The following is a 27,586-nucleotide window of genomic DNA, read 5'->3' as shown; positions in this document are numbered from 1 at the left end:
GAAGAGAAGACCCCCTTTTAAATAAAGCCTACATCATGCCAACAATCTCCAGTGGAAAAAATAAAAGCCAAAATACATGGTTTTAACGGAACAAAGTACATCATTTGGGCAGACTTCAAGCCAAACAATTATATTCCCTACACACATTTCATTGTTCACTTAGTGGCATTGAGTTAAATACCCCTTTTGCACTCAGTTATGCACAAGCAGAATCTGGTGTATCATCATTTCAGTACCCAAAACCTGAAGACTCATATGTGACAGGAGTTGCTTGTATGGGTATTTTCTCCATCACATACGAGAACTTCACAAAACTATTAAAACTAGAGTTTTATTGACTGGGCTTAGAAACAGCTATGCACTTCCAAGTTCCTTTGAAGTCAGTAATCTTTCTCAAATGCATAAAAGATGCAAGACTGGAACCCAAACTTTTTTCAAATACCATGGTAGAAAACCTCCCTCAAAAAACTCTCATATGTCCTTTATTTATTTATTTTTCCTCTCTGCTTGCTGTCATCAACTAAACTGCTTCCCTACTTATTACACAGTTGGCTGAACAACAAATGATCTACTTTTGATTACATGGAGATTTTTCAAGACCCATTATAGTGTGCAGCTGATGTGGCTAGTTTTAAATCCAGTTCCAACTAGTAACAATGAGATATCTTTCATCACAAACCAACTGCTGCAGTAAAAGGTATTCACGAGAGTATGCAAATTAAACTTACTTTAAATATCAAGTTCCTTGGTGAGGGGGGAGTGAAGGGAAAAGCCAGTTAAATATTAACATTTTCACAGCAACTGTGCACAAATTCAATGCACAATTCAATAAATTCAATCTCTTCTCAACTTTTCCATTTACACACATAGTTCACAGGTATCCCATTTTACTTCACAGGTAAATTCCCAAGATAATAAATATCAACAGCTTCAGGAAAATTTGTCAGTCCCTGAAATAATGTAGGTTAAATAAATAAATTAAGGATTTTGTATAAATGCTCTCAGACTCAAGAAGTCACTAGACAACCTACCAGTAGGAGCTTTATTCTCAGGGATTATGTTTCCAAGCAAGGGAATGAAGCTGGAAGAAGGGACCAAGGTGTCCACAGGGTACACAGATGTGTATCTTTCAAGGAATGTCTGTAGGTAGGGGTTTTGCAGACCTCATATCCCACAGCCTCTGCAACCCACAGTGGGCCAAGAAGTTCACGTCATGCAAACTGATTTTCCTTTGAGCACATTTTACAGAATTTGACTTTTACAAGTTCTTCAGGTTTGAATATCACCAAAGGCAGTTTCTTATCACTTTCCACCTTCATTCAGTGCCCACCAACCAGCCATGTGATAAACCTGAGCCAGAGCTAATGATTTGTACACTTTAATTTGACTGTATAACTTTCTCAGAACTAATTTCCTTATTGAACAACAAGGGTAAAAAGGGCAAGTCAAAGCAAGTTAGCAATTCCCAAGCAGACACAGATCAAAAGTGTCATTTTACAGGCATTTCAGTCCTGATTGTTAAGATCAGCTAAATAAACTTGTACTAAAAAAACCTCTTCTTGATAGCTGCAATGCCAGTAAACCAAGAAATTTCTGCTTTAATTAGACTTTCTAAAAACCTTGTCTCTCTGAATGCAGATCCAGCAACACCAAGTGCATCGTTCTTGAATACTCTCAAAGAGTAGAAGACTACATGAAGGGATGTATCTCAGCTTATATTGTTCACAGAAATATTGTTTTAAGAGATAAAGACAGCTTCAGGCTCTTAGACACAGTGAAGCCTAGCAATTGTTTGCAACATTTTGCTCTGACGATTCTGTGATGTTAAAAGTGCAAAATACACTAAATCCAGCAGAACTTCTAGTCTCATTAATTATCTTTCTGTTAAGATTTTGATTCATTATGTGCAAACCTTAATTTGGAATAGAAGGAAAATTCATTTTACACAAGAATTTTTTTGTAAGCACGTACGGATGAACACCCTGAATCTTGCATCATCAGTTTTACAAAGCCACAAAGGACTTTTGAGGAAGCTTTCCACATACAATTCATTAACATTAGTCCTGTGAAGCCAACAGAACAGCATTTTTTTACATCAGCAAACCATGTATCTTTACAGAAACCTGTTCTTGCCAGTTCATTTCAAGACGAAAGCTCTGGAAAAATCATATTATAATATTTACATTCCTTTTCACTTTGTAATAGCAGAAACTGCAAATTACTCTTACATCAGCCTCTGAGTGGTAATCCAGTACTCATAGAACATCCATGAGCTATGACTTAATCAGAAGTGGAGTTGTTTTCTCAACTCAACTTAATACTATGGGTCTTCCAAGAAGAACTAGTCTTGCTTTGCAGTTCAAGAACTTTTTGATATACAAACATCTGCCTTTCTGCTACACCAAGGATACAGAGTACATTTAAATATCTTTAGAAGTCCGAAGCATGGTAATAAAACTGAGGTAAGTAGTCTTTGTTTAATGGTGTCACAGAGTAATATTTTACAGCTGGCTCAATCACACCACTTAAGTGTATCATAGCTAGGATTTATTAGAATTGTAATTTCACCCTGCAACTGCCCAGAGGAGTCAAACTCAGGCAAAAAATGCTGTTTTTATAGAAAACTGCTGCTGTGTATTTCTTTCTGTAGAACTACCAGTGTAGGAAGCACAAGGTCATAAATCAAATCTCAGTGTCTTTCACATCAATCCTACACCTCATTGCTAAACTACTCTTTCCCCAGTTCTGGATCATTGCCATAAATTTAATGGAAAGGGGGAGGAGGAGGCAGTGGTGTGGGGTGTGGGAAGGAAATACTATCATACATCTGGATCCTGGAAAGACCGAAAGGCACGCTAGAATAAATGTACCTAGTTGTCATGATGTATATGAGCTAGAAAATCATGATGTAAGCACTAACCTTACAAAATGCTATATTAGCTATAAATAGCACAGATTCTGCAAAGGAGAAAGGTAAAAACAGCAATTTCCATACTGCTTTTAGTAGCCAGCCCTCTTTTCTTACTGAGACCTCATCAAACTACTCTTTAGTACAGCTGGTTTTAGACTAAATAGACTAAGTACAAGGTAGAATATTAGCCGAAAGAATATGCTCTATTCCCTTCAACTTGGAGCCAAGAGATGAATACAGTCATAAAGGTTCACCTAGGGAAACTGGAGTGGAGTCAGTGTTCACCAGCTAAGGGAATCTTCCCCATATTTGCCAGCCAAGGGTACGTTTCAGCATTTACCAACCCAACTGCTTTGATTATATCTCTAAACTCTACATTGGTAATAATCCCAAGGAACAATCAATTCCTCTTATTCCTAGAATTTCTGATAATTGCAAAAAAACCCATAAATAATGACCAGATGTTAATTTTTCACATCACAAAGAGGTGCGAATATATTCTCTACTCTGGCAAGGAAAGGACTTGTTTACTTTAATACGGTACTTGACAGATATAATGCACAAAGCTTGAAATGTAAAAAAAAAAAAGTACCAGGGCTGAAGTTATACTGAACACAGGCACTGACTTCCAGAAATATTTTTCTGAAAGTTCCAGAAGACTATTTTAACTCATTCTGAAACAAATATATGAAGTAAATAATTACTAAAATCACTAAGATCCTTCACATGTTTTTCTTTTGTGTTCTCTTTACTTGTGCTGACTCGCTTAAAGTAAGCACACCAAGTCAGCTCTAATAACTCACTGACTTCAAGCAATCTCTATTAACCAAATCCTTTCTCACAGAGCAGTAATTTACATTCAGTTTGCATAGCCCTAGATGCCTTCTCTCTCTCAAACTCTCTAGGGAAAACACAGAAGAAAGGCCCCTTAGGGGAAACTTTTCAAATCGAATTAGTGAAACTGAGCGTGGGTCAGGAGAGGAAAGATATGTATTTGTTGAAACATAAGAGCACTATGACTGGAGAATAAAAGATTCAGAGGGCAGATCAGCTGGCCTGTTTCCAAAGTGAAATTGTTCTAGGAGGATAAAAACTAAGGCATCCCCTCCTCCTTCATTTTTCCTTCCTGTTTGTCCATTTACAAACCAAACACAAAGCTAACTCTTCAAACAACACAAAAATCCTATCCGAACCTTCTGTCACTGACAAAAGACACCCTGTGATTATTTTCCTAACAGTTCTGCTTTCTAATTAAAGAGCAAACTAGGCACTTGCTTAACCTATGCTTTATTTGAAAACATCAAAGTTAAACCTTCTGTTTTATCTTTAAAATAACTTTCAAGCAGGGTCTACAGATCCTGCAAAAGCTTCTTACTAATTCTACACCTCAAGTATGCATTTTTAGTATGTAATAGTTTCTTCTTCCAGAGTTTGGAAGCATCCCCATATTAATAAGGAATTGTTGAGCTATGATTTTCAAACAACTTAGGTAGGCCAGCACACAGATCTGTTCAAAGCAAAACAACAAGAAAAAGCCAAGAAAAATATTTCTTCACCAATTATTTTGTCTTTTCTTGGAGCATGGTAGGAGACTTCTGATTCTTGTATGTCTAGCAGACAAACTAACAAATTAGCAAATGCTCTCTACAGTTTAGCAGCCCAGCCTCCTGTCTAAGAATGATAAATCCCTCCAAGTTTGGCGATACAGAGTGGCCAAAACAGAGGAAGCAACTTTTGCCCAGAGAGTTCCGATCTCCCCAGGGTCACAAATCACTGTTTCAGAAATATAAACACTAACTCTGCATAACAGCTGACAGCAAAAGTTCCTAGAAGAGATAGTTTAGAACATTTCTTCCCAGTGTTCCTTCCAACAAGATGGTGATCAGAATCAGTCAGATGCATCCTCACATAAAATGTGTACTTTGGCCAACAGCTTGAAAACATTGCTTTCTAAAAAGAAGTCCTTGAAAACACAGACTTCAAGTAACTTTTAAGAGATAAAAGGTGGAGGAAAATAGTATCATCGGACTCCTGGGGAAAAGACAGAAGGGTGAGGAAAAGACAGAGGAAAGTTACCAAGACAAAGGAATTAGTACAGATGGAATTGGTTACCAACAAAGAACATGGATGAGAGTTTTTACTCTCATCCACACAAACAATTGTTACTGTGCCATAATTCACTTCCATTCCAGTCTGACAGGAATGAAATCTTCAAGATGCTCTAGAACAATAATTGAAAACCGTATCTGTTTAAAATAAGTTCATATTAACTTTTAACTATCCATATTTAACTAAAGTGCTACTCAACAGTTAACTGCTACATATCCTACCATCTAAACACAGAGGAGCTGCAATCAATTGTATTGGCTTGTATCCTACATCCATTTAATGACACTCACATAAATGGTTACTCACCTGCCTTAAATCCAAGGTGATGGTGACCCAGTGGTATTGCCTTCCATTCTGAATGCTGGGACTCTGCCACCAGTTATTGGTACCATCGATTGCACTGGAAATTGGGTGCTGCTCTGTTTCAAAGCAAAATAATTAAACATCTCTTGAAAATAAATCTTTGAATTTTTCTGACCCAGCACATTTATATCACACGAACCACAATCTCTTCCTGTCATAAAGAAGTAAAAGCTGAAATCTGCCCTCAGACAAAAAGGTTGTTATTGGATCTTGCAGTTCTTAACAGTGATACACGGTGCTCACACTCTCTGTCAGCCCTTTGCTCCAAGGTAATTGCACTCACATAGTAGAGAGACTAAAACTAAAACATATTTCACTCCAATACACTCTGTATTCAAGGGGAAGAGTTAAAAAAAAGACACAAACCCATGAAACAAACAAAATCCAAAACACATGAAGCTTGCCTTTGGGATTGGCACTGTGACGGTCACAGACGCGGCACTGGGCGTTGCGCAGGGGCCGTCCGGGGACGTGCTCCACCAGTTTGCAGAACATCTCTGGTCCCTTCTCCCCACAGGTGGCATTGGTAGAGATGTGAGCATTGCTGGCCAGGTTCAAAATGGCAGGGAACAGGCCTTGAAAGAAATAATGTTTATCAGCCACATTGTAAGGCATGCAAAGTTGGCACCCTGACAGCAGTATCCCTGTTATTTCACTCCACATTTGGATGCTTTATGCTGAGGAACACATGAGTTAGCAAACCAACTCTCCCAGTTACTAAAATTCTCTTGCACTGTGAATTGATCAAAACCTGGGGGACAAGTCGCCCACAGCCAGAATCAAAGAGGGATTGTAGAGCACGCACTCAGCTGGTGCGGAAAACGGCGTTTAACACGAGCTCTTTGCAGCAGCAACACCACTGGCCTGAACAGGACACTCAAGACCTGAAAGATTTAAGGACTGAACTTTAGACCTTTGCTACAGGCTTTTTCTGCAGTCTCTGTAAAGTCTAAGGGATATTTTGCTTGCCACTTATTAATCTTTACACAAACACCTCACTGTACTTTCAAATAGTTTAGCTCTTATGCACTGGAGTAATGTAACAACAGACTAAGTTTCAAGATTACTGCTACCAGACCAGGAATCCTTTGCTTTTTCTAAAAGGAGCAAAGTTTTACTTTGGTTTGAAGGCTACTGATAAAATTTTGGGAATACTGTATGTAACAGAAATTGAGCACAGCTTCTCAGCAAAGTTTTGATCAGCTTCCAGGCGTCCCTCATGAGCTAAAAAGCATCTGTTTCTTGCATGGTTATGGTGTAACAGAGATACTCCATTTCCAGTCAGAAGCAACTCTGAAAAAGAAGTAATTTTGGAAAGAGGAGTCCTGTCTTTAGAGATTAAGCCCAGTGGGCTAAAAACAAAGCTAGAGGCTTGGTATGGCACATTAAAAATGCCACAGGAATTGCTAGTGTTGCAATAGTAAGGTATTAAAATCACAATTTTCTTCTGTTAAAAGGAAATCTGAAAAAAAATCAAGCCATATTTATCAAAATATATGCCCTTTTCACTAGTAAAACTGTATGAATTATTTTACTTCATTATCTACCATATACATCAAAACAGATTGCAATATTAAAAGTTTTGCTTTCCTTAGCTGTTTATGCATATAAATATCTCAAAGGCAGGTGCCAAGAGGATGGTTCCAGGCTCTTTTTAGTGCTGTTCAGCAACAGGACAAGGAGCAATGGCCATAAACTAAAACAGAACTTTCACCTCAGCATGAAGAAGAACTTCTTTACATTGAGGGTAGCAGAGCACTGGAACAGGCTGCCCGGGGAAGTCATGGAGTCTCTCTCTCTGAAGACATTCAAAACCCACCTGAACAAGTTCCTGTGTAACCTGCTCAGGGTGACCCTGCCTTGGCAGTTGGGGTTGGACCAGATGATCTCCAGAGGTCCCTTCCAACCCTAAAAATTCTGTGATTCTGTGATCTCAACAAGGCTACATTCAATATTCCTTTAAAGTGTCTTTCCCCAGTAATTGCATTACCCTAGAAAGCCTGGCAAAAAGTTTCAGTGGTATTCAAGACTTGCCTCCAGCTATTGAAAATTTGGCTACCAAATTCTGCACCACAGTATGAATAACAAACAGTGTGTTTTCAATTGTGCTATACTTGAAATTTAATAGGAGGGAGATGGAGCTTTCTATTTTTTTTGAATCCTGACTTCATTGATGTTAAATCCAGGTCAGATGCCTTGTTCTCATTATACCTAAATCTGATGCAGATGAGGATGCTGAAGACATCTTATTGACCACTCTAGTGAAGCTCTTCTGCCAGTAAGAGGTTTTCTGCACAGGCTTCTCTCCCCTCATGTAGTTCATGTGCAGTGTAGCTCCAGATGTAAAGATGGAGGCAAAGAAGAAATTCTGCCCTCTGCTTTCCTACTGGACAATAAAGTTCAGTGGTGGAAGAGGGTTTCCTTTTTAACACTACTCTGAAATGATATAAAATTTTTCTTATTCAGTATTCATTACTATTTGTGCAGGGGCCTATGAGCCTGTCTTCAAGAGATATCCATTACTTCTTAGGTCACCCATTACCTTCACTCACATTACACAGTAGCCCTGCCATTTCTTTCCAACATCATTTGCTACAGTGAAATAATTTGCATCCAATAACCTTCAGTCAACATACTTGTGCCAAAGGAATAGCAAAGCTATCTTATGATGAGTTCTTCAGGTCCCACAGAGATAAAAAAGAGCATTTCAATCCAAGTGAGTTGCACTGGAGTTTTGCCCCAGGATCCAAATAAAAAAAGAAAGAGGTTGTTAGCTTCTTCCTGCAAAGTACTGCATCTCTTCAAATCCTAGCTGATTATGTTCACCTCTGAATCTCTTTACCACAATTAGATTTTAAGGCAAACTGCAGAGGTGCAGCCACTGATTTCAGGGAAGATCAAGAATAGTGTCTTAAAAGAGCCATTTACAGATAAACAGCTGACTGTCGTCATATCCTGGTGTGAAATGCAAGTGGCCGTAACAGACACAAAACTCCATCAGAAGATACCATTAAACTGAACCTTTAGCGAATTATATTTGCATTTTTAAGGACATCACAGCATCATTTAGCCCTTAGGAAAGGACCTCAGAGATCATCAAGTCCAACCTTTGACTGATTACCACATTGTCAACTAGATTGTGACACCAAGTGCCACACCCAATCATTTCTTGAATACCTCCAGGGACCGGGACTCCACCACTTCCCTGAGCAGTCCATTCAAATGTTTAGCAACTCTTCCCATGAAGAAATTCCTCCTGACCTCAAACCTGAATCTCCCCTGGAACAGCTTAAGGCTATGTCCTTTCATCCTACTGCTTGTTGCCTGGGAGAAGAGGCCGACCCCCACCTGGCTACACCCTCCTTTTCAGGTAGTTGTAGAGAGTGACAAAAGCCTCTCCTGAACCTTCTTTCCTCCAGGCTAAACAACTCCAGCCCTCGCAGTCACTCCTCATAGGACTTACCCTCGAGACCCTTCATCCATTTAACTTTCACAGTTTTCTATCTAAAGTACAGCACAAATGATAGATGGAAGGGGAGTTATGATCTTATTCCCACTAGTAAGGAAGGCAATTGCTCCATGCAAAAACCACCAGTGGTAGTCTGTATCACTGCTGAGCTATCAGGCTCCATTATCATATTAGGCAACTGTAGTTCTGAGCCAGCCTTGAGAGACAGCAACAGATCCATACGGATCTGTACCAAATCCAGCACTAGACTTCTCAGCTCACTAATCTGGTTTGATTGACTATACTCTATTTGTAAAAGTACCTTGCAGCTAACTTGGCACTTAAGTGCTTGTTACTTCAGTTTTCCACCATCAGACCCATCTCTGTTTTGGAATTACTGCTCAGCATTTTGCAAGAGACGGTGGTAGTCCTGAGAAAAGCTGGAAGGATTTTTAAATTAAACTCATTTACTTCTAACTGCTGGCCAGCTCTTTTCATGGTAAGGCGAACTCTTTCTCTTTTTTCCAGCTACTCTGATGCTCATTTGCCTCAAACCAGGGATTCTCACACACCCCAATGCCAGAAAATGAAGTGTATAGATGTTAATTTGACCTTGAGAAAGAATAACAATGGGTTCACTACTGCTCAGCACAAAAGCCGAGTACAATGTTTTCATTAGATGTTCAAGCAAGTTGCTCTCATTTGTGAGGATTTGGTTTTAGCCAGATGCATGACTAAAACTCAGTGAGAGAGAACTGAAAATCTGAGAGGGTATGGTCAGAATTATGTCATTCAGAGCTTTCTGACAGAGACAAAACACTCCAAGCTCAGAGGGAGTGGAGGGAATTACATCCCTAGTAAGGTGACCTGCAATGTGGATAGGGCAGAATTTGTCACATCCACACTCTACAATGTTCAATCCTTCAGGAAATGACAAGAACTAATTCAGAGGTTAGATGGATTTGCTGTATGCATAGCTCAGCAGGCAGAACTTATGGTGAAGGACATAGCATTAGTGTTTCAGCAAAACTCAGGGAAAACCTTGTTCATAATGAAGCCAGTTGTAACATTTTTAAATTATGAAGAGTTGGTCAGCATGCAGTATGCCAGGGAAAAAGAAGACAGGCAACGAGCTTTAAGGTAGATGAGGCAACTTCTATTTTATGTGCTTCAGTGTGTGCCTATTGACTCTGATTCTTCAAAATGAACGGGGACAGGTGGAGCATGCAGCCTATTGGGGCAGATTCAAAGTACTGATAATTCACACAGGTCGTCATGGATTGCCTGACTAAAAGACATCTCTAGCCAGGACAGCTATCCCTCTATTGTAAAGTTAATGGCCCAGCATACAGCCTACATTTCTTTGGGAATTATTCTACTTTAAACCACGTTATACAGAAGTCCTCATGAGCTCCTTGTTGCTGATGTAAATATCATCATCTGCCCTGGAGACTCAAGTTAATTCTTTGCAGGTTTGTAAGCTTTTGCTTTGTTACATATATAGACTACCAAGCACCCTGAAATTCTCACCAAGAAGCATTCCAAGGATGTGGGACATGTCCAAGATTCTGGCAACTCCAGCTGTGGCCAGTGCATATCTGTTGTTTCATTCTGGATACACCTGATTCACTGCACACGAGAAGATCGTAGTACTTATAATCATTCCATAGTACTTATGCAATGGGTCTGACACACCTGGGCTTACTGAGCATTTTGTCCAGCTCAGATACCCTGAGCATGTAAAGCAGCATCACTGCAGTCCAACAACACTAGATTTACTCTCCATGCTGAGCCCATAGCACATATCCATCACTAAATGCAAATATGAAAATCACATACATTTGTGTGCCATCTATCAAAGGCTCTTTAGACATATTTTTTTCCCTTCCTTCCATTTAGGTTTTCTCAATGTAGGATCCTAGGCTGCATTTTGTACAGCTAGATCAGAATGAAACCCCAATTTCATTTTCTGATTAATGATTCTTTCAATCAGAAGATAAATAATATTTCATCACTGCTCTGTTTTGGGTAGAAGGTAAGTGGATTTGTGCACTTCGACAAAATGCATGCATGATCTGTGTTTTTGACCATGTTTAACTGTACGAATTTTCACAATGTGACAGACAGGGTAAAACTACTTTTTACAGATGGTACGTGAAGAAAGTGAGACAGACCCCAGAATAAAAATCTTCCTTGCAGAGGCATAGCTGATAAAAATAATTTCTTTTACAAACAGTTGTACAAACAGAAGGATGCACATGAGAGTTCTGCTTTACATGGGCTTCACTACATCACCAAATATGTTCAATAAGCACAATAAAGACAATAATACATTTTTGTATCCAAATCAACACAGTAAGGATGGCAAAACTCTTACAATAAGGCCACATTTAAGACAGTTTCCTTCTGAATCCAGATTCACTGATCTGTCTGATATTTCTTAGAAGCTAACTAAATTAGGGAGTTTGTTGGGGTTTTTTTTCAAAGAAGACAAACTGATGGGAAATGAACACAAAAGAATATATGAAACAAGCCAAGAACCGAGTCCAGAAAGTTTTCTGGATTGTTCGTTAGTGTATACAATGCAGACTCTAAACCAGATTTCAGTGAGCAACATTGAGACATTCAGCAATGCCAACAGCCTCATTTCTCTTTAAGTATTTTGGCTGTTTTGTGCTGAGTGTAATAAAGCAGTAATTCGCAAGTGAACAAAGTAGATCTGACTTAAAAAACATAAAGAGCTGATGTATTCAGTAACAATGAGCTTTTATTGTGTCATTTTTCAGAACACAGAAATACTTGAAGGGGTCTCATTTGCAAGTTTGTGTCTTTAAAAATGTTAGGGCAATCAGCAGCTCACAACAAGCCGGCAATGCTGGTTTGCTCACAAGCAATGGATTCTCCACTTACTGAAAACATTTACAGAGTACACAGTGACAGTTGTTCAGAATAGTTTGATGCACTTCAGGAGAACAGAATGGACTAAGGACAAAATGTAATAAAATGTCACAGTATTTGAATGCATAAAATATGTAACAGCATTACACTGCGGAAGTTGAGGTCACATTCTTTATAACATTCTCAGTTTTCAATAGCACAGATTTGATTTAGTTGTTCTGTCTTATTCAATTTTGGATTAAATGAGTTTACTAAATAAAAGCCCTGGAACCATCAGGCTTGGGTTCAGATTCCTGGCCTGCTCAACAGATTTATCCTCATTATATTTTACCAGCAAGCATCCCTAGCTTAACCTTCTCTATGCACTTTCATCAGAATCCTACCCTGTAATCACATCAAATATCTAGGCTGGTTTCCCTAAAATAAATGGGCTGAAATTGCTAACTTCTAACTATGGGAATTAAGGTACTAATTCTCTGTTCTTAGAGTCAGAAAGAAATGTGGGGTATAACACTCAAACTGCCTTATAATCCACTTTGTGGAGATGTTGCCTGAAAACGTGTTAGCTGCAGCATTAAGCCACTTGAAAAGCTGAAAGCTTCACCACAACTTACACAACAAGTTTAGGTAGCAAGCCACTAGTTAGAAATTATTTTGAAAACTGATCACTCCTTTTGCTGTAGCTCTACAGAGAAGAGAATTTCTGCTAGCAAAACATCAAGTTTACAGGATTTAACTGATGAGTATGGGGTATTTTAGCAGAACATCTGCAAACTTTAATTTGCAATGTATAGATAAAACTACTTCAGATTAAAAAGAAGCCTCTACCTTGACAGAACACTATCTTTTCTTAAAACCCGTTCTCTATTTCTTCTCATACTGTAGAGCAAAGCTGACTAATGTGTCAATCACAGAAATACTATCTGGTGAAGACTACATTTATTTAATTTAATCAGCTTTTAATGTAAGAACATTCTAAGTTCCATCTGTTCTCAAGAGCTTCCAATGAGAGATACTCCTCAACATCCCTGACAAGTCTAGTCTGGCACTTTATCACTTTAAAAGTAACAAATTTTCAGTCCTCTTGGCTGCATTCATGATCAGTCATGATCTTGATTACAACTTTTGTTTACCTGAAAGGCTGTTATCACACACTTTTCCAGACTCTGTAAACAACCCTCTCAATCTTCCCACTGTCCATTTTCTAGACTTCTTACCCTTCTGAGTTCTTGGCAGTTTGCATTTTTCCAACAGTGTGGATCTTCAGACCTCATCAGCACCAACTGGAATAGAACAACTTCTTAAATTCTTGACAGTTTTGTTAACACACATGAGAATAAGTTTAGTATTTTTATCCAGATATCGCTGTTCTGTTTGCATTGCACACCAAGGTAAGTAAAAGATCATGATCTGTTGTACTGCGGAGCCTGGTCACTCACAGAAAAGAAGTATACTCCACATCAGACCCTGGGATGAGTTCAGGTTATCTGTAAAACAGATTACTTTACAGCCATTTGCTGAACACTCAACAACTTGCTTTCAGAACAGTCTGCTGATTATTTTAAAGCTCTGATCCAGTCAAGCTTTCACAAATCCCACTGAAACAATCCAACTGGAGCACCAGAAAAAAGGATAACAAAAAAATTCATTACAGCAGTTAATGTAACAAAAAACATTCTGTTTGAACTCTGCAAGCTGTTAGAGCACAAGCAAGCTACAGAGGATGAAACCTTGCCCCTTCTTCTAAATGGCAAAGTCTTCTCTGCCAAATACTTTTTCCTTCAGTTGCTTATGTGTACTCAGCATTATTAATGAGAGCCATAATGCAGACAGGATACTACAGCAAAAGCCTTTTACCTACCGTGCTCTGCCTTAGGCTAGATGATGTGCTAACTAGCATTCAGTGCTCAGAAATGTATTGAAAATAATTACAACACTACAAATTAGTAAAGTTAATAAAGTTACAACACTTACACTTTTATTACAAATTAATAAAATTCTGCCAAACTCAGACTGCAAACGAAGTAGGCAAAAGTTTGCTCATTCAAGAATGAATGCCAGCTGTACTATTCTCCCACAACTAGTTTCCTCAATATAGTTTGTGAAGGTTAAAGAGCAAGTGTCTGGCATAACTTGCATGTCTTCCTTAAAATTCCCAAACACCAGCATATAGCCAGGTTGATGGGCCCAATGCAACAGAATTTGAACAAGTTTTTTTCAAAAAAGTGCTTTTTCTTTTCCAATGGAGGGCAGAAAACCTGAGCTCTAAAAAAATATTGAATTTCAAAGTGTATGAAGCATGTTATATACAAAATGCATTGGAAAACTAAGATAAAGAAAGAATAAGGAAAGCAACATGTCCCAATTAAGTGCTCACTACAAGATGCTAAATTTCCCAACATACAACAGTATTGGGAATAGGAGTATCAGGTAAATGAAATAAAATTAGGGAATTATCAAACTCACTAAAAAATGTCCGCAACAAAGAAATTCCAGACTTCCAGATTAAATGTTTAGAAAAGGGAAAGCCAAGTAATACTAATACATCTGCAGAATAAAACTGAAGCTTGTCCACTCAGTTATACAGTAACTAGTGTTTGCTTACAAAAAGTATTGCATTTTTAATATCACAGATGGGTTAGATTTTTTTAGTGTTAGTACTCAGTCTAAACTAGTATTATAAATTCAGTTAGAAAGTTAAGTGTTAACAAGTTAGCTGGTACAAACTTCACCATGTCCCACCTTCTGAGTCTGTTCATGCTCAGCTTGCAAACACAGATGTAGATCACAGAGACTGTCTCAACATATGTACTTAAACTGAAAGCAGAGAGAATAAAGATGCAAAGACGTGGTCAGGGTGCAAATGCTTCAAACTGAAGAAGTTCGAGCTTTTCAGCCCCAACCAGACATTCCTACAAATGAGCTACCTTGTTTCCCAAAGGAGTGAGCATCATCTTTGACAGCCTGAGCATAGAAAACACTGGTGAATTCAATAGGTTTAACAGCTTACATCCAAGCCCTGAATGTGGTTTCTAATATTATGGCTTGGTTCCTTCACAGATTTCAGGGATTTGAGAAAAAAACCAAAAAGTTCCTGGGGATAAATAAGAAATCCTATCACAAAAATTGCTAATACCATCAATATTGGCAGTAACCTACTGCATATTTCAATTAGAACAAACTAAGGGGTAGTAGAATGAAAAGAAACTTCACTTTCATGCTAGTTTTCAGCATCAGACAGTACAACTTGATATGAAAGGTAAGTAATTTGTGAGTATTCTACCATGCATTTCCAAAGTATAATCAATATTCCTTCTGTCAACTCATGTCTTGCAAGTATTGATTTTTTTATATGCTGTTGGCCAGTTCAGGAATCTGCCCAGAAATTGTCACAGCATTTACACCAAAGCAAAAGAGCCAAAAGTTGACAGATGGGCAGGCTGCCAAGGAACAACAAACCTGCCAGACCATGAAATTAGTTCTTTCTTGTTCACCCAAAGCTTTTTCCACACATTGAGGAGTCTGCATCATTTTGCCTGTTGGTTTGGAGGTTGTTCTTTCTTTTAGCATTACACTAGCTTTTTTCTGAAGTCATCAGTTGGGAACAATCTTCCCTCAAACCTGAGGTAAATACAAGCCACAGCTATTAGAGTTCAGTGTCTTGTCAGTTTTGCATATATGCTGCCTAAGACACAATATTACCTTAGAGAAACAGAACAGAAGTGCTGGCAGTGTGACTGGCATGTCAAAGACTAGGGATGGCAGTCACTTGTCACTTACGATGTGGCCCAATATCAACAAAACTAAACATTTCTGTTCTTACTGATGGAGGACCCAAAGTAGACTTTCCCCACTCCCACTTAATATGACTCCTTAAATAATATCTCCCCTGAACTTTTGTATCACCAGTTTTCAACGTGAAGCAACTGTCTTACTTGTAAACGAAAATCCTCTTGGGTTTAATCCTAATTAAATTAGCATGCATAAATGTGCAGCTTTAGGCTGCATACCAAATCATTCATTATAATAGAAAGGAGGTTATGACCCAAGTATCTATAAGCCCTCTTCTAATTCTAAATTTCCATTTATCACTTGCAAATTCTAGGAGACCTGAGCTTGAGAAGAATTTTAAAGGTTTAGAGGTCCCACTCACTTCAGTACTGTGATTCAGTATCACAGCCAAACAAAATGTTACTACTTTTTGCCCCATGTAAACATTAAGAAGGTTAAAACACTTAGAAATGCCCTTGAGTCAGTTGGCATCATCAGTTAGTTGTGATCATAAATGAAGTTGGTGCACTACAAAGGAACTCTGAAATGTATTTTTCACTTAGTGAAAGCTTGTTATTAACTAGCTGTACATAAACCCAAAATTTATTTCACTTAATTTAAAAGAAAAGATTTGTCACTTCCTTAGTATTAGAAATTGCAGCTGCATTAGATGAAGCTAAATTTCTATTTAAATTAAGTGGAATTTTTCTATTTATTAACAAAAGCTATTTCAAGTTGAAGAGGTTTTGGCATCTCAGAACTACTAGTTCTCCTGTTTCCAGACACGGAAGAAAAATGTTTTCATTCCAACAGGCACAAAGCCATTATCAGGGCATGTACAGCCCTGTATCACTGCCAGATCTTCCTGGGTAAAAGGAAGCACATTTCCTCCAGCTTGAATGGACCTGAAAGGATTTGCAACTGTGTAACCCCAAAGACATGCAAAACTTGGTCATTCCCTTAACTCTACTGACAAGATTTAGCAATCTCTGATTTTAAAGGTTAATTGGGAAAAATCTGTCGGTTTTTTTTGTTTTTTTTTTTTTTTTTAATTTCAGTAGTAACCTACTGTCAACCTGCTATAGAGGTGGCTTTCTGCTCTCTGTAAAAAGTAGAATACATCCTGCTACTTTTTTTTCCCCTAGGCATTTTACTCTAGGCAACAATGTAAAACTGCAAACCACCATGCTTTGTTTAGTCTTACATCTGCTGGTCTCCAGGCACACAGATATACAAATGTACAAGGCACAAGTTGCAACTGTTTAAATACATTAGTAGCAAGTCAACCATTGCATATTTTTTGTGTTTCAAACTCCCACCATGTGCAGATTCTTATTTCATTATTTTACAGTAAATGCCTTCATGAAATTCAAAGTCATTTGTGTTACACAGGATAAATTCCTTAAAAAGGGTAATTTTAAGTATTCAAAAACTAAGAAGGAGGAGGAAAAAGCAAACAATATTTTTTAAAGTTCTCTTCTGTACTGCCATTAATGCTCAAGAACTCCACCAGTCACATGGAATTTTAATCAAGTGTTCTGAAAGTATTTTGCCTTTGGCCTGAAAACAAGAATGATGCATTTCAGCCCAAAGCACAATTTTTAAGGGAAATTCTAGCAGACTGAGAGTTCAAGTAGTTTAATTTAAAATTCAGCAATGTTACAGTGACACTAAAATAATAGCAAGGCACAGTTTGATCCTGCCCGAAACACCCTAAACATTTTTTGCTGATGACTGCGGGAAATGCAGCAACATTGGTAGAGCTGCAGAGTGGGCAGCTTATTTCCCATTGTCCTTAAGAACAGAAAAGAGAAGGAGGGCTGCTCAGATTTTAGAGAGATTGTATAATCTGTCGATACTCTGCGGTATACAAAATGGTTTTCCTCCTTGGGGCAAACATCCTGACCTCTTCCCTGCCACTGTACCACCAAGAATCCCCTTCCTACCCTCTTTTCCTATCACTGCTGCAGGATTCTCAGCCTATCAGAAACACCCAAACTTGGATGTGTCTGTCACCACTGTTAGGCATGGCAGCACAGCAACAGCAGACCTTTACACCAAGAACCCACAGTGAAGTTTCTGAGCAACATGGCGCATCAGTGGAGATAAACATCAGCATGGGCAACCTCTGACCCACACCAAGACAGCCACTGAACACAGCTGTCCTCCAGCAGCCATGATTTGTCCCTATTGCTTCATCACTGCCTTTAGATCACATCCTGCCACTCGTCACTGTGGAAAGATCCTTCAGTCAATACACAATACATCTGGAAGTTCCCCACCCCACCACATATATCTCTTTCTCATTGCCTGCCAAGGGTTGCCTCCTCCACCTCACAGAAGACCTGCACTGTACTTTGCAGAATCATTTGTTCAATTAGAAATATTCCCATTACAATATTATCAAATGTGCACAAAACTAAGCTGACCCTAGTGTGACCAAGTAAACAGTGGTCATCCAAGGATGGACTCTGCATTTGCTGCATGCCTTTAGCATTGATGAACTTGCTCTGGAGAACATTGGCAGACACACTGTAAACCAACTTCAAGGAAGATAAATTGGGATAGGTCTGGAAAGGACTCAATTCCTGTAACTTTTAGTTTAAAATTCATGTTAGCATCTAAAGACAATTTCAGTATCAAGCTCACATTTCTGCATTAGCAAAAAAATGCACGGTTTCTAAAATTCTGATCAAGTCTTAGTGAGATTTATTGATAATATCTAAATAACCCAGTTATAGTAAAAAAATCATGGCAACACATAACAGATTTGCTTTCTATTTATACAAACTTTTTTCTTTATCTTGTAAGAGATACGTTGTCACATAGGAATGAATTGAACTACTTTGGTAATTTAAAAAGAGACACACAAAATGAATGCATTAGCTAGCAACTATTGAAAGAATGAAGAAGTATCAGTAGATGTAATGTAAATCCACAGCAACTCTCCCAAAGTCAGTGAAGTTGATTTGATCCTTCATTTTGCCATCAAAATTTTTATCTCTTTAGCATATTTTAAAGGGTGTTTTCTAGTAGAAGGAATTGAGCACACATTTGAGAGACTACAAGCTCAAGTAAATAAAAGGAATCCTAGAAATTTCAACAGCATATATTTCACAACCCTAATTTAAACCACAGGGTTTCCACAGATCTTGATAATTCAAAGAACCTTCAAGTCAAACTTCTGTTATCTAGCCCTTCTCAGCCAATAAAGTAGAAACAACTTAATCATCAGAGGCATTGGCGCACAGTTACAAGCCTTTTATGCCCTCTCCTCCTAAGGCAGTGCAAGATATGCACAAAAGACAGCACTGTAAAGGGAAGTAAAATATATGAATGGTGTGGCATGCAGAATAACAAAACACACATTAGCTATTCATGTATTTGAATTAAAACTAGACAAGAAAAACCAGTGGACTCTCTAGCACAGTTTTATCAGTAGTGAAGGACTTTCAGGAGCTGGATTTCTCACTTCTGTAAAGAAACAAGGAAGGGGGAATTCAGTTAACCGGTTTTTCAAGTACAAGCCTACTGCTGGTGCTAGACTCCCCCCATTCACTCACTGTCTAGATACCCCTAGATGGATCTGGGATAACCCGGGGGAGTCAGTGAAGCCTGGCTGGGCTCCATCCAGCCTGGCAGCAGCTCTGCCTGGGTAGGGAGCACCAGAGGTGCAGTCAGGCTCCCCAGGGCTGCCATTCTCCCAGGCACCCAGCCTGCCCAACGCCTTGTGCCCTGGCTGCAAAGCTCACTCTGCCAGCATCCGCACAAAAAATGAGGTATGACTTGGATCCCTGCTCCAGTCCTCCCTGGCAAGGCTGCACCCAGCCACAATCAAATTGCACTGGATGTCTCAGTTGCTACTGGGCTTTTTCCTCTCCTTCCCACGCAAACATTTCTTTACACACATCTTAGGGTTTTGTGACAGAAGGCAAAATTCCAGTCATGCTTTCAAAAATGTAATAAAAACAATCAATACTAATCTAAGCGACCATCAGTGACAGCTCCAATTCGCATTTATGCTCAATGACTGAATTCCAACATTTTTTTTGCAGTCAGCAAGACCTACCCTTCTCATTTGCAGTGCTACGATTTTGCTATTAAAAACTTCTTGCTTCATCAGATCCACAAGGAAAAAAAAAAAAAAAATCAAAGAATCAAATCAAGACTGAGGAGTTGTTTCGAATTACGTGTACAGGTACTTTCAGACTTTCAGCAAATAGAAGTTACAGAAATACAATAAAGAAGGTAGTGGACATCGGCCTATTTTCAAGGTCATTTTTGAGCAAGCAGCAATAAAAATGCAGGCAGAGCCAAGGAGAAAAAACAAATTTCCACTGTGGGAAGACCATTTCTTAAACAGCTTTTTAACCTTTATTCTCATGCAGGAATCAAGATGCAATAAATGAGCTCACAGACAGGAATTATATTATGCTAGCAAAACAACTTTCAAATCTGAATATTTAATCTAAAAGAATTGGTTAGGGAATATCTCTGACAGAGTTGTTACTGTATCAAATGACAGATTAAAAAAAAAAAAAATCAGCAAAAGCTAACAAGCTAAAGATGACAAAACAGAAGGAATTTATTGCTAAAGGCTGACATCTACTCAGCCTACACAAAGCAGCAGTGAGATCTTCTCAGCCTTTGCCTGGTAGGAGAAGCTCAGAAATGACAAAAAAAAACCCCAACCCAGTCAGCCCATGAGCCCATCGGCCCACATTAGCTGCAGCTTTACAAAGCCTGCCAAGTTGAACTTGTGGAAAGGGCAGTGGGTGACAATGCCTGCCATGAATCCACCTCCCTTCCAATGTCTCTCTGAGCTCACATGGCCACTAAAACAGTAGTGATTTTCCAGAGATACTTAAAAAAAAAAATTAAAAATCAGGTTTTCAGGTAAAACCAAAGCATTCTATTGGTATGTTTTGCCCTGCACTTCTCAGAAATTGTAACTGCTGTTTCACATTGGAAAGAGAAGTTTAAATTATCTGCATCTACACTTATTTGCTATTAGAATATTGAAAGTTAGTTTATAGTCTTACAATTTTATGCTTTCCCAATTTCAGTTATTTATATCTACTGTAATAACAGAACAAGTCTTACAGTTTTCCTGTAAAACTTATGTCTATAGCTTTTAATACTCAAAAATGTACATTAAAAAATTACATTTCAGGGCAAAAGCAGTATTTTCCTGCCTCTAAAAAAGAGCACAGAATGATTGAGAAATCATTGAAGTCCTTAAATAGCAGAAGTAACTAAATGAATGTACACAAATATACCTAGCCTTATTTTTGCTCTGACACACAAGCAAATGAAGCACTGGTCTCAAATCTCAAAGCCAGGGAGTTGTACCCATATCCTCAAGCTCAGAAGTACAGTACAGAGCCCCTGAGATATCACTTAAGTACCTAAAAGCATAAATACATGGAAGCTTTGGCTGATGTGCTCCTGAGGTTTATGCCAACTAACAAATCACAATTCCTGCAAGCTGACCTAACCAATCTTGTCTCACAAAACTTTTGCAACACACTATTCCTCTGTTTGGTCAGGAAGGGATGTCTGCAGGACAGAAAAAAAAATAAGTGGGGGAAGGCAGCAAACCCCACCTGAAGGGGTTTTGTGAGACTGATGCAAATATCAACAACTGATCAACACACACTGATAGCCCTGAATTTCTAGAGATGCATTTTTTAAGCCCTCAGGGAATGGAGAAAATATTTACAACAGACTAGTATTTTTTTATCTTAATCTTCAGCCTAACCTAGAATGCTTTCATGGGATTTTTCTCTGCCACTTACCTTTGTACTCGGCAAAAAAAGAAAATGGTCTGTGGCTTGTTGGTGATTTCTTGCAAAATAAAGGAGGGGAAAAAATGCAAAGCAGATTTTAAATTTAGGGCTCTAATCAATGCCAAGCACAACATTTTCCCCACAAAATGTCTACAATGTTCCTTTCAGACTACCACAAAAAAGTGACATTTCTCAGTTCTTTCTTCTCCCCCAACCACAAGTCAGGTCTCAATCAGCAAAATTTGCCCCAAGTTGAGATCACTTATTTTTTTACACTACAAATTCCTTTTAATATGATCAAGCCTCATTTCTATTTAATAAAAGTGTCAAAATATATTTGTGCTGCTTATCATGAACTTAGGGAACCTTATAACATTAACACAATGGTATCCACAAAGTCAGCATTCCTGAAGTCACGCAATGTGGCCTTTGTTTGAGGTGACATCATCAACAGGTCATCTAAAATTGACCTTTTTAGAATACTACATAGAACAAAGCCCACTACATTAATGCTTTGACAGCCAAACAGACTCAGAGGAAATGAAAGTCAAGAGCTCCATAGTTACATCTGCTCTTCTACAGAGTTTTGCTGGGGTGTACCAAGTCCTGCAGGCCGAGAGAGACATGGCCACTGCAGCTCCATGTTCCCAGGCCCAGCCACCAGTAAAGCTGTGCACATATTCCCAACAGGCACAGATACAGGCACACACATAATGCAATGGACATATGGATATATGCAAATACATATGGCCAGCCATGCAGATGCACAAAGACAAAAACACACAAGTGCAACCACCACCAATGGTTTCATCCTCTTCCCTGCTCCAGGGAAAAATACATATTCATATACAGATATGGCTTTCTTCAAAGCCCATCCACAACATGGATTTCTTAAATACCTGAAGTTGGAGCCTCATTGTATTCAGTAACTGTGGCCCCCCCAGCCCCCAGATCTCCCCTGTTGCTGGTACCTGGCATGTGAGCCCCTGCAGCCCACAGCTCCCCCCATCACTGAGCCACAAACTGCCTTGCACACATACCACCCACAACACACACACACTATGGCTCCCTACACACTCACTCTTTCCTAAACCACTTTGATCCCCTCCATCTTTGGCCCTTCCTCCATTCATCCCAAAATAAGTTGTGTGTGATCCCAAAATGTTCTTCCCCTGTATGCCATAACGAGTCCCATACCCCTCTAGACTGTTATCACCCCCATCCTGTAAGCCCTGAAGAGCTGCTCCCATAACACATTGGTGGCTGTCAGAGGACAGCCCTGGCAGGGGCTCATTTCTCTCATTTATTGGTTGTTCCACCTTGATCCTGTGTTCCTTTGTGGGTGGATGTGAGACTTCTCACACAATCTAACAAATTAAAAAAGAGTGTGGGCAGCTAATAAGGGTCTTGGGGCCCTGCTACTTAGCCTACCCAAAGACACAAGGGATGTACAGGTTCACTGTAATTAAGATTTCCAGCCCTGAGGAAGAAGTGAAAACTAAAGCCAAGTATACCATTCTACCCAATTTTGCCAAAAATTAAAAAGTTTTTACCTTACCACAATGTTAAATGATTCTGCCTCAGACTCACTCTTTAGCTCCTTGTCTCCTGCCTCACACTGTAAGTTGCAAAAAGCACTGCTTTTAAGTGTTCTGCAAGTCTCAGGGGACTTGAAGTTCTTTTAGTGTTCTTTCATCAGGAAACAATATTCACATTGGTGGAAGCATAGCAGAAATGTTAAAGGAAAATATTTAGAAGTAAAAGACAAGACTTTGCAGGGGATAGAAACCTTTTCATTTTCTGTAACACTTAACTCTGTTGTAGATGTTGGGAAAAAAATTGATATTTAAGACTGATAGCAACAAGGTCTATTCAAGCCACTAGTATACATGAACCCAAGATGCAGTATGGTGAAGTACTTAAGGTACTTTTTTCATCTCATACAGAAGCACTTAATACAACATCCAACTCACCTTGAAACTCCAAAACTTTCTTCAAAGTTTTCTGGGCATCCAAGTACATTTTGGAAGCCTGCCTCTCAGTTTTAAAAGTGTCAGAAGAAACTATAACACTTCACGAAACACCTTTGAATGCATGAGGTTGTAGTGAGGCAGCTGAGAGTGTAAGATACACGTACATAGGCTCACAAATCAACAGCCAGATCTACAACACCCCAAACTTCTGTCAAATGCTGTCACTCCTACAGTTAAAGCACATGACTTCTGAGGTGGAACTCACCATCCTGAATTAAGCACCAAAGAGCCCTTCTTCACTAAGTGGGGTTCATAACCACCCCATGCGTGGTGCCAGGCTTGAGTAACCCAGTAAAAAACAACCAAAAACCAAAACAAACAAACCAACCCCAGTAGACACTGGTACAATAAAAGAGTTTCTCCTGAAGTCAGACACCTTATTGCTGCTTGTTGCAAATAAATAAGAGATGAAGGCCTGCAATTGTATTCTCCTTACATCTTGAGCACCCTAATGATCCAGCTAAAGCATCAGCTTTATTTTCCTTGCCCATTTTCCTTCTGGAAGGAAACTGGCTATCTCGGCTGTACAGTAGCTCAGTTTCAAAGAGAGGTCTGGAGAGACCTCTTACACTTCTCCTCCTCCCCTGCATTACCTGTCACAGCAACTTGGTAATAGAACACTCTATTCAGAGATTGGAGATGTGGGTTCAAGCCACCTCACATTAAGGAGATTAACATAAATCTCCCACATAAATCTGGGAAAGTGCTTTAACAACATGATTTATATCACCTATATTTTAGCCAAAAAATGTGGTTGCTGACCATAATGTTGCAATTTGTATATTAGTCATAGCCTAAGAATACTTAACCAGATCCTTGAAGCAAGGCAGGTCTGAAATCCAACAGGTGACAGGCATGTGAAATAACCTTTGTTTATCTCTGCCCAGATGGAGCACCTTCCCGGGGCCATTCAGTTCCCTGAGCATCAGCACTTATCCAAAACCCCAGACAGGAACAACAGAGCAGGCTACTTCAGCACACCAGCTAACATAAACAAACTGAGATGCAGCCGAGGAAATATTTAGTCTACAACTGTAGCCTTCCAAGTTAACACTACCACAGTTTACAGTAGCAGAATTTTATTTTTTTTAATTATAGAAAAATCACCTGACAGTGGCAGAGTCAAATTTATGAAATATAGGCAATAGTGTTCAAAATCATTAACTGATTTGCCTTTCTACTTTGAAGACATGTATCACTTAACTCCAATATAACAAAGAATGCATTCCAGCAGAGCAAAGCTGCTACAACAAGCCTCCAAAATAGCTTTTCGCTTCTGATGTTGTAAAATAATTCCTCTGCATCTAGACACCGAGATACACATTTCATGAAGAGTTACTCCATTAGTGGATACAAAAGACTCGACTGAAAATACAAACCAAACTTTTCACTATGATGGGGACACTTTAACAAAACACCTGTAGTTAAAATACCAACTACATTTTATAGCTATTGTAGATATTAATCTTTAGGCTGAAAGAACCAATCATTAACTTTCAAAGTTGTTCAGTGCAGTGACTTTAGTATAGTGTTTTTACTTTCCTAGGCTGGACTTCAGCACTTTCTGACAGACCCTTGCAGTTGTGGTACACCCCAGTTTCTTCATTTGCTGACAGGACAAAAGCAAAACCGAAACAGAAAAACAAGAAATGCTTTGAGTTCTACCACAGCACTCTCCATGGCCATGCACCTTTTCCCCAAACTTCTCTTGACAACTGCTCTGAGAAATCTTTCCAGCCTCACTTAAAAATGTATTTTTACTTCATCACGATGCTTACAAGTCTGAGCTTCAGTTGTTTACTTTCTGTAAAAGTAACATGGCTATTCTAATCTGCATCGCATTCTTCACATTGTTTTAGGATCAGTTATCTTGAATTGTGGATTTTGTAAGGCAGTTTACCACCAGGGGGGTTGAAACTCAGCTTCCTCAGATGATCTGTGCTCTCACGCTGAGAAAAAAAATTCTATCAACTTAATCTGATAGGAGGAATGGTCTCTCGACCTGATCTTTCAACTAGAAGAATCTAATTATGAATTTAAATACCCCCAGGAGGGGTGGCTTAGAAGCAATCAAATATATTGGTAGCTTCAATCACTGATATAAAAAGCAAGTATTTTATCCGGATGCCTCTAGCACTCGTGGGCTAATATACAAAGCTGTACATTACTACAGTGAGATCACTGAAAATGTCAATGAAAAAACAAAATATATTGGCTCTTGTCACCCACACATGACTAGCTTCGGGAGAATTCCTACCTTTTAAACTGCATGCTATCGTATATATTCAAATAGGAATTAGTATTGAATTAAGGTTATTTGATGTATGTAAGATGCTACCTTAAAAAGAAATTTAAAAGCAAAATTTGTATCATTTTGTCTGGCATTTCATTTGTTTCTACAACTGAATTTTCATAACAAAAGTAAATTGTATTTATTTACAAGCTGAGACACATGGTCTCTGACATTTACTTGGGCTTGATTTTGTCCTCTTTACCTAGAGGATATTTTGTATACATAATTATATTAATAAACACTCGGTTTTACTGCAGTCTGTAAACATCCAGATGCTAATCTCCCACACTACATCCATCTCAAACACCATACTTCACCATAAAGAAAACAAGCCATGCATCTGCACAACATATGCCTTCCATTTTCCATTCAATCTCTTTTTTGTTGTTGTTGGGTTTTTTTGTTGTTGTTGTTGTTGTTTTTTGTTTTTTAATAGAGACCTAATGGGATTCATGTGCAGGGAGTAGGGATCGGCAGAAATTCTGCTGTGGACCCCAGCAGGAGCTGACCCAAGCCAAGGGTGAGAGCATCTGGTGCCTACCAGCGCTTCCCATCACAACCCAGCACGTTGCAGAGTCAACTACTGGAAACCCAGCAACAGAGTGAGCCGATGTGCTCAGCAGCTTGGGTTTCACCAGGACAACCCGAGTTACAGCACTTCGAACAAAGAAGATGCGTGTGATGAAGTTATTCACAGAGGAAGAACTCGCCGCGGAGCGTTCCGGTGTCTCGGCCACAACGCACCGGCCAGCCCACGTGCAAGAAAAAAATAAGAAAACTTTTGTAAATTATCTCCATTACTTCTTCGTGCTACCTCTGTCTCATGGCCGGAAAGTGGTTTAGGACACTTCCCGCTCCTTATAACAGAGCTTAACGCGGTTTATATTATCGACAGCGTGCGGCATCCCTCGGGGCTGCCGGCTCCTCTCCCTTCCCCAGAGAGGGACCCCCGGGACTGCGGCCCGTGCCCGGCTCTGCCCCCTCTCCCGCCGGGACAGAGGCTGCGCCAGGGGCTCCCCGGGCCGCCGCTGCCCTCCCCCTGCCCCAGGAGCGGGCAGCGGCGGGGTCGCCCCCTCCCTCGGGTTTCTGCCGCTCCACAGCGTCTCCCGGCTCCCACAAAGGGAGTGGGCGGCCCCGGAGGCGGCCGGGCGGAGTGGCCCCAGCCGCCGAGGGAGGAGAAAGGACTCCAGGAAAGTGGGGGAGGGCGGCTGCAAAACGTGGAGATGGGGGAGAGAACAGGGAGAAAGGAGATGGGGGATGCCGTCGGGCAGAGCGTGGTCGACACTGCCGGACCGAGCCCGCCTCCCTCCGCGGGCTCCCTTCGCAGCCCAACGCGGCCCCCGCACCGCGGTGCCCGGCGGGGACGGGGACACTGCCGAGGCTCCCCCAGCCCCGCGGGGGCGAAAGGCTGCCCCGGGACGCGGCGTGAGGCTGCAGACCAGCCCATCAGGCACTGCCCTGCTTTGCATTGCGCTGCCCAGCCCCGCACCCCCGTTCTGCGCTCACCTCGGGGCTGGCCCTGCCCCGGCACCCACAGCAGCGAAGTCGCCGCCAGCAGTGCCAGCAGCAGCCGCCGCCCGCCGCTGCCCATCGCTGATGCCGCCGCTGGAGGGACGCCGCCTGCCCCGCCGAGCCCGCCCGCCTTATATGCTCCCCCGCCGCCCCCGGCCCGCTCCGCCCCGCACCACCGGGGGCTCACTCACACAAACACCCCTCCTCACACACCCCCCCTCCTCACACACACACCCCTCCTCACACACACACCCCCTTCCTCACACACAGACCCCCCCCGCTCCGCCCCGCACCACCGGGGCTCACTCACACACACACCCCTCCTCACACACCCCCCCTCCTCACACACACACCCCCCCTCCTCACACACACACCCCTCCTCACACACACACCCCCTCCTCACACACACCCCCTCCTCACACACACACCCCCTCCTCACACACACACCCCCTCCTCACA

General features: G+C 40.3%; 1 protein-coding gene across 1 annotated transcript in view; it reads right to left on the bottom strand.

The window, feature by feature from the left end:
• LAMA1 (laminin subunit alpha 1) overlaps window positions 1-27,229 on the bottom strand; it is a 100,874-nt gene extending 73,645 nt beyond the window's left edge. Inside the window, exons 1-3 of the mRNA XM_032122279.1 lie at window positions 27,122-27,229; window positions 5,788-5,958; window positions 5,327-5,439 (exon numbers count right to left, since the gene is read on the bottom strand). Coding sequence (XP_031978170.1) covers window positions 5,327-5,439; window positions 5,788-5,958; window positions 27,122-27,206 — 369 coding nt within the window. The 5' untranslated portion in view covers window positions 27,207-27,229. The remainder of the gene's footprint in view (window positions 1-5,326; window positions 5,440-5,787; window positions 5,959-27,121) is intronic.
• Between the last annotated feature and the right edge of the window lie 357 nt (window positions 27,230-27,586).

This window comes from Corvus moneduloides, chromosome 1, assembly GCF_009650955.1.
Source record: "Corvus moneduloides isolate bCorMon1 chromosome 1, bCorMon1.pri, whole genome shotgun sequence".
Taxonomy (NCBI): Eukaryota; Metazoa; Chordata; class Aves; order Passeriformes; family Corvidae; genus Corvus; species Corvus moneduloides.
Note: the sequence above shows the minus strand (reverse complement) of the source record. Positions and strands in the feature narration are given on the sequence as shown.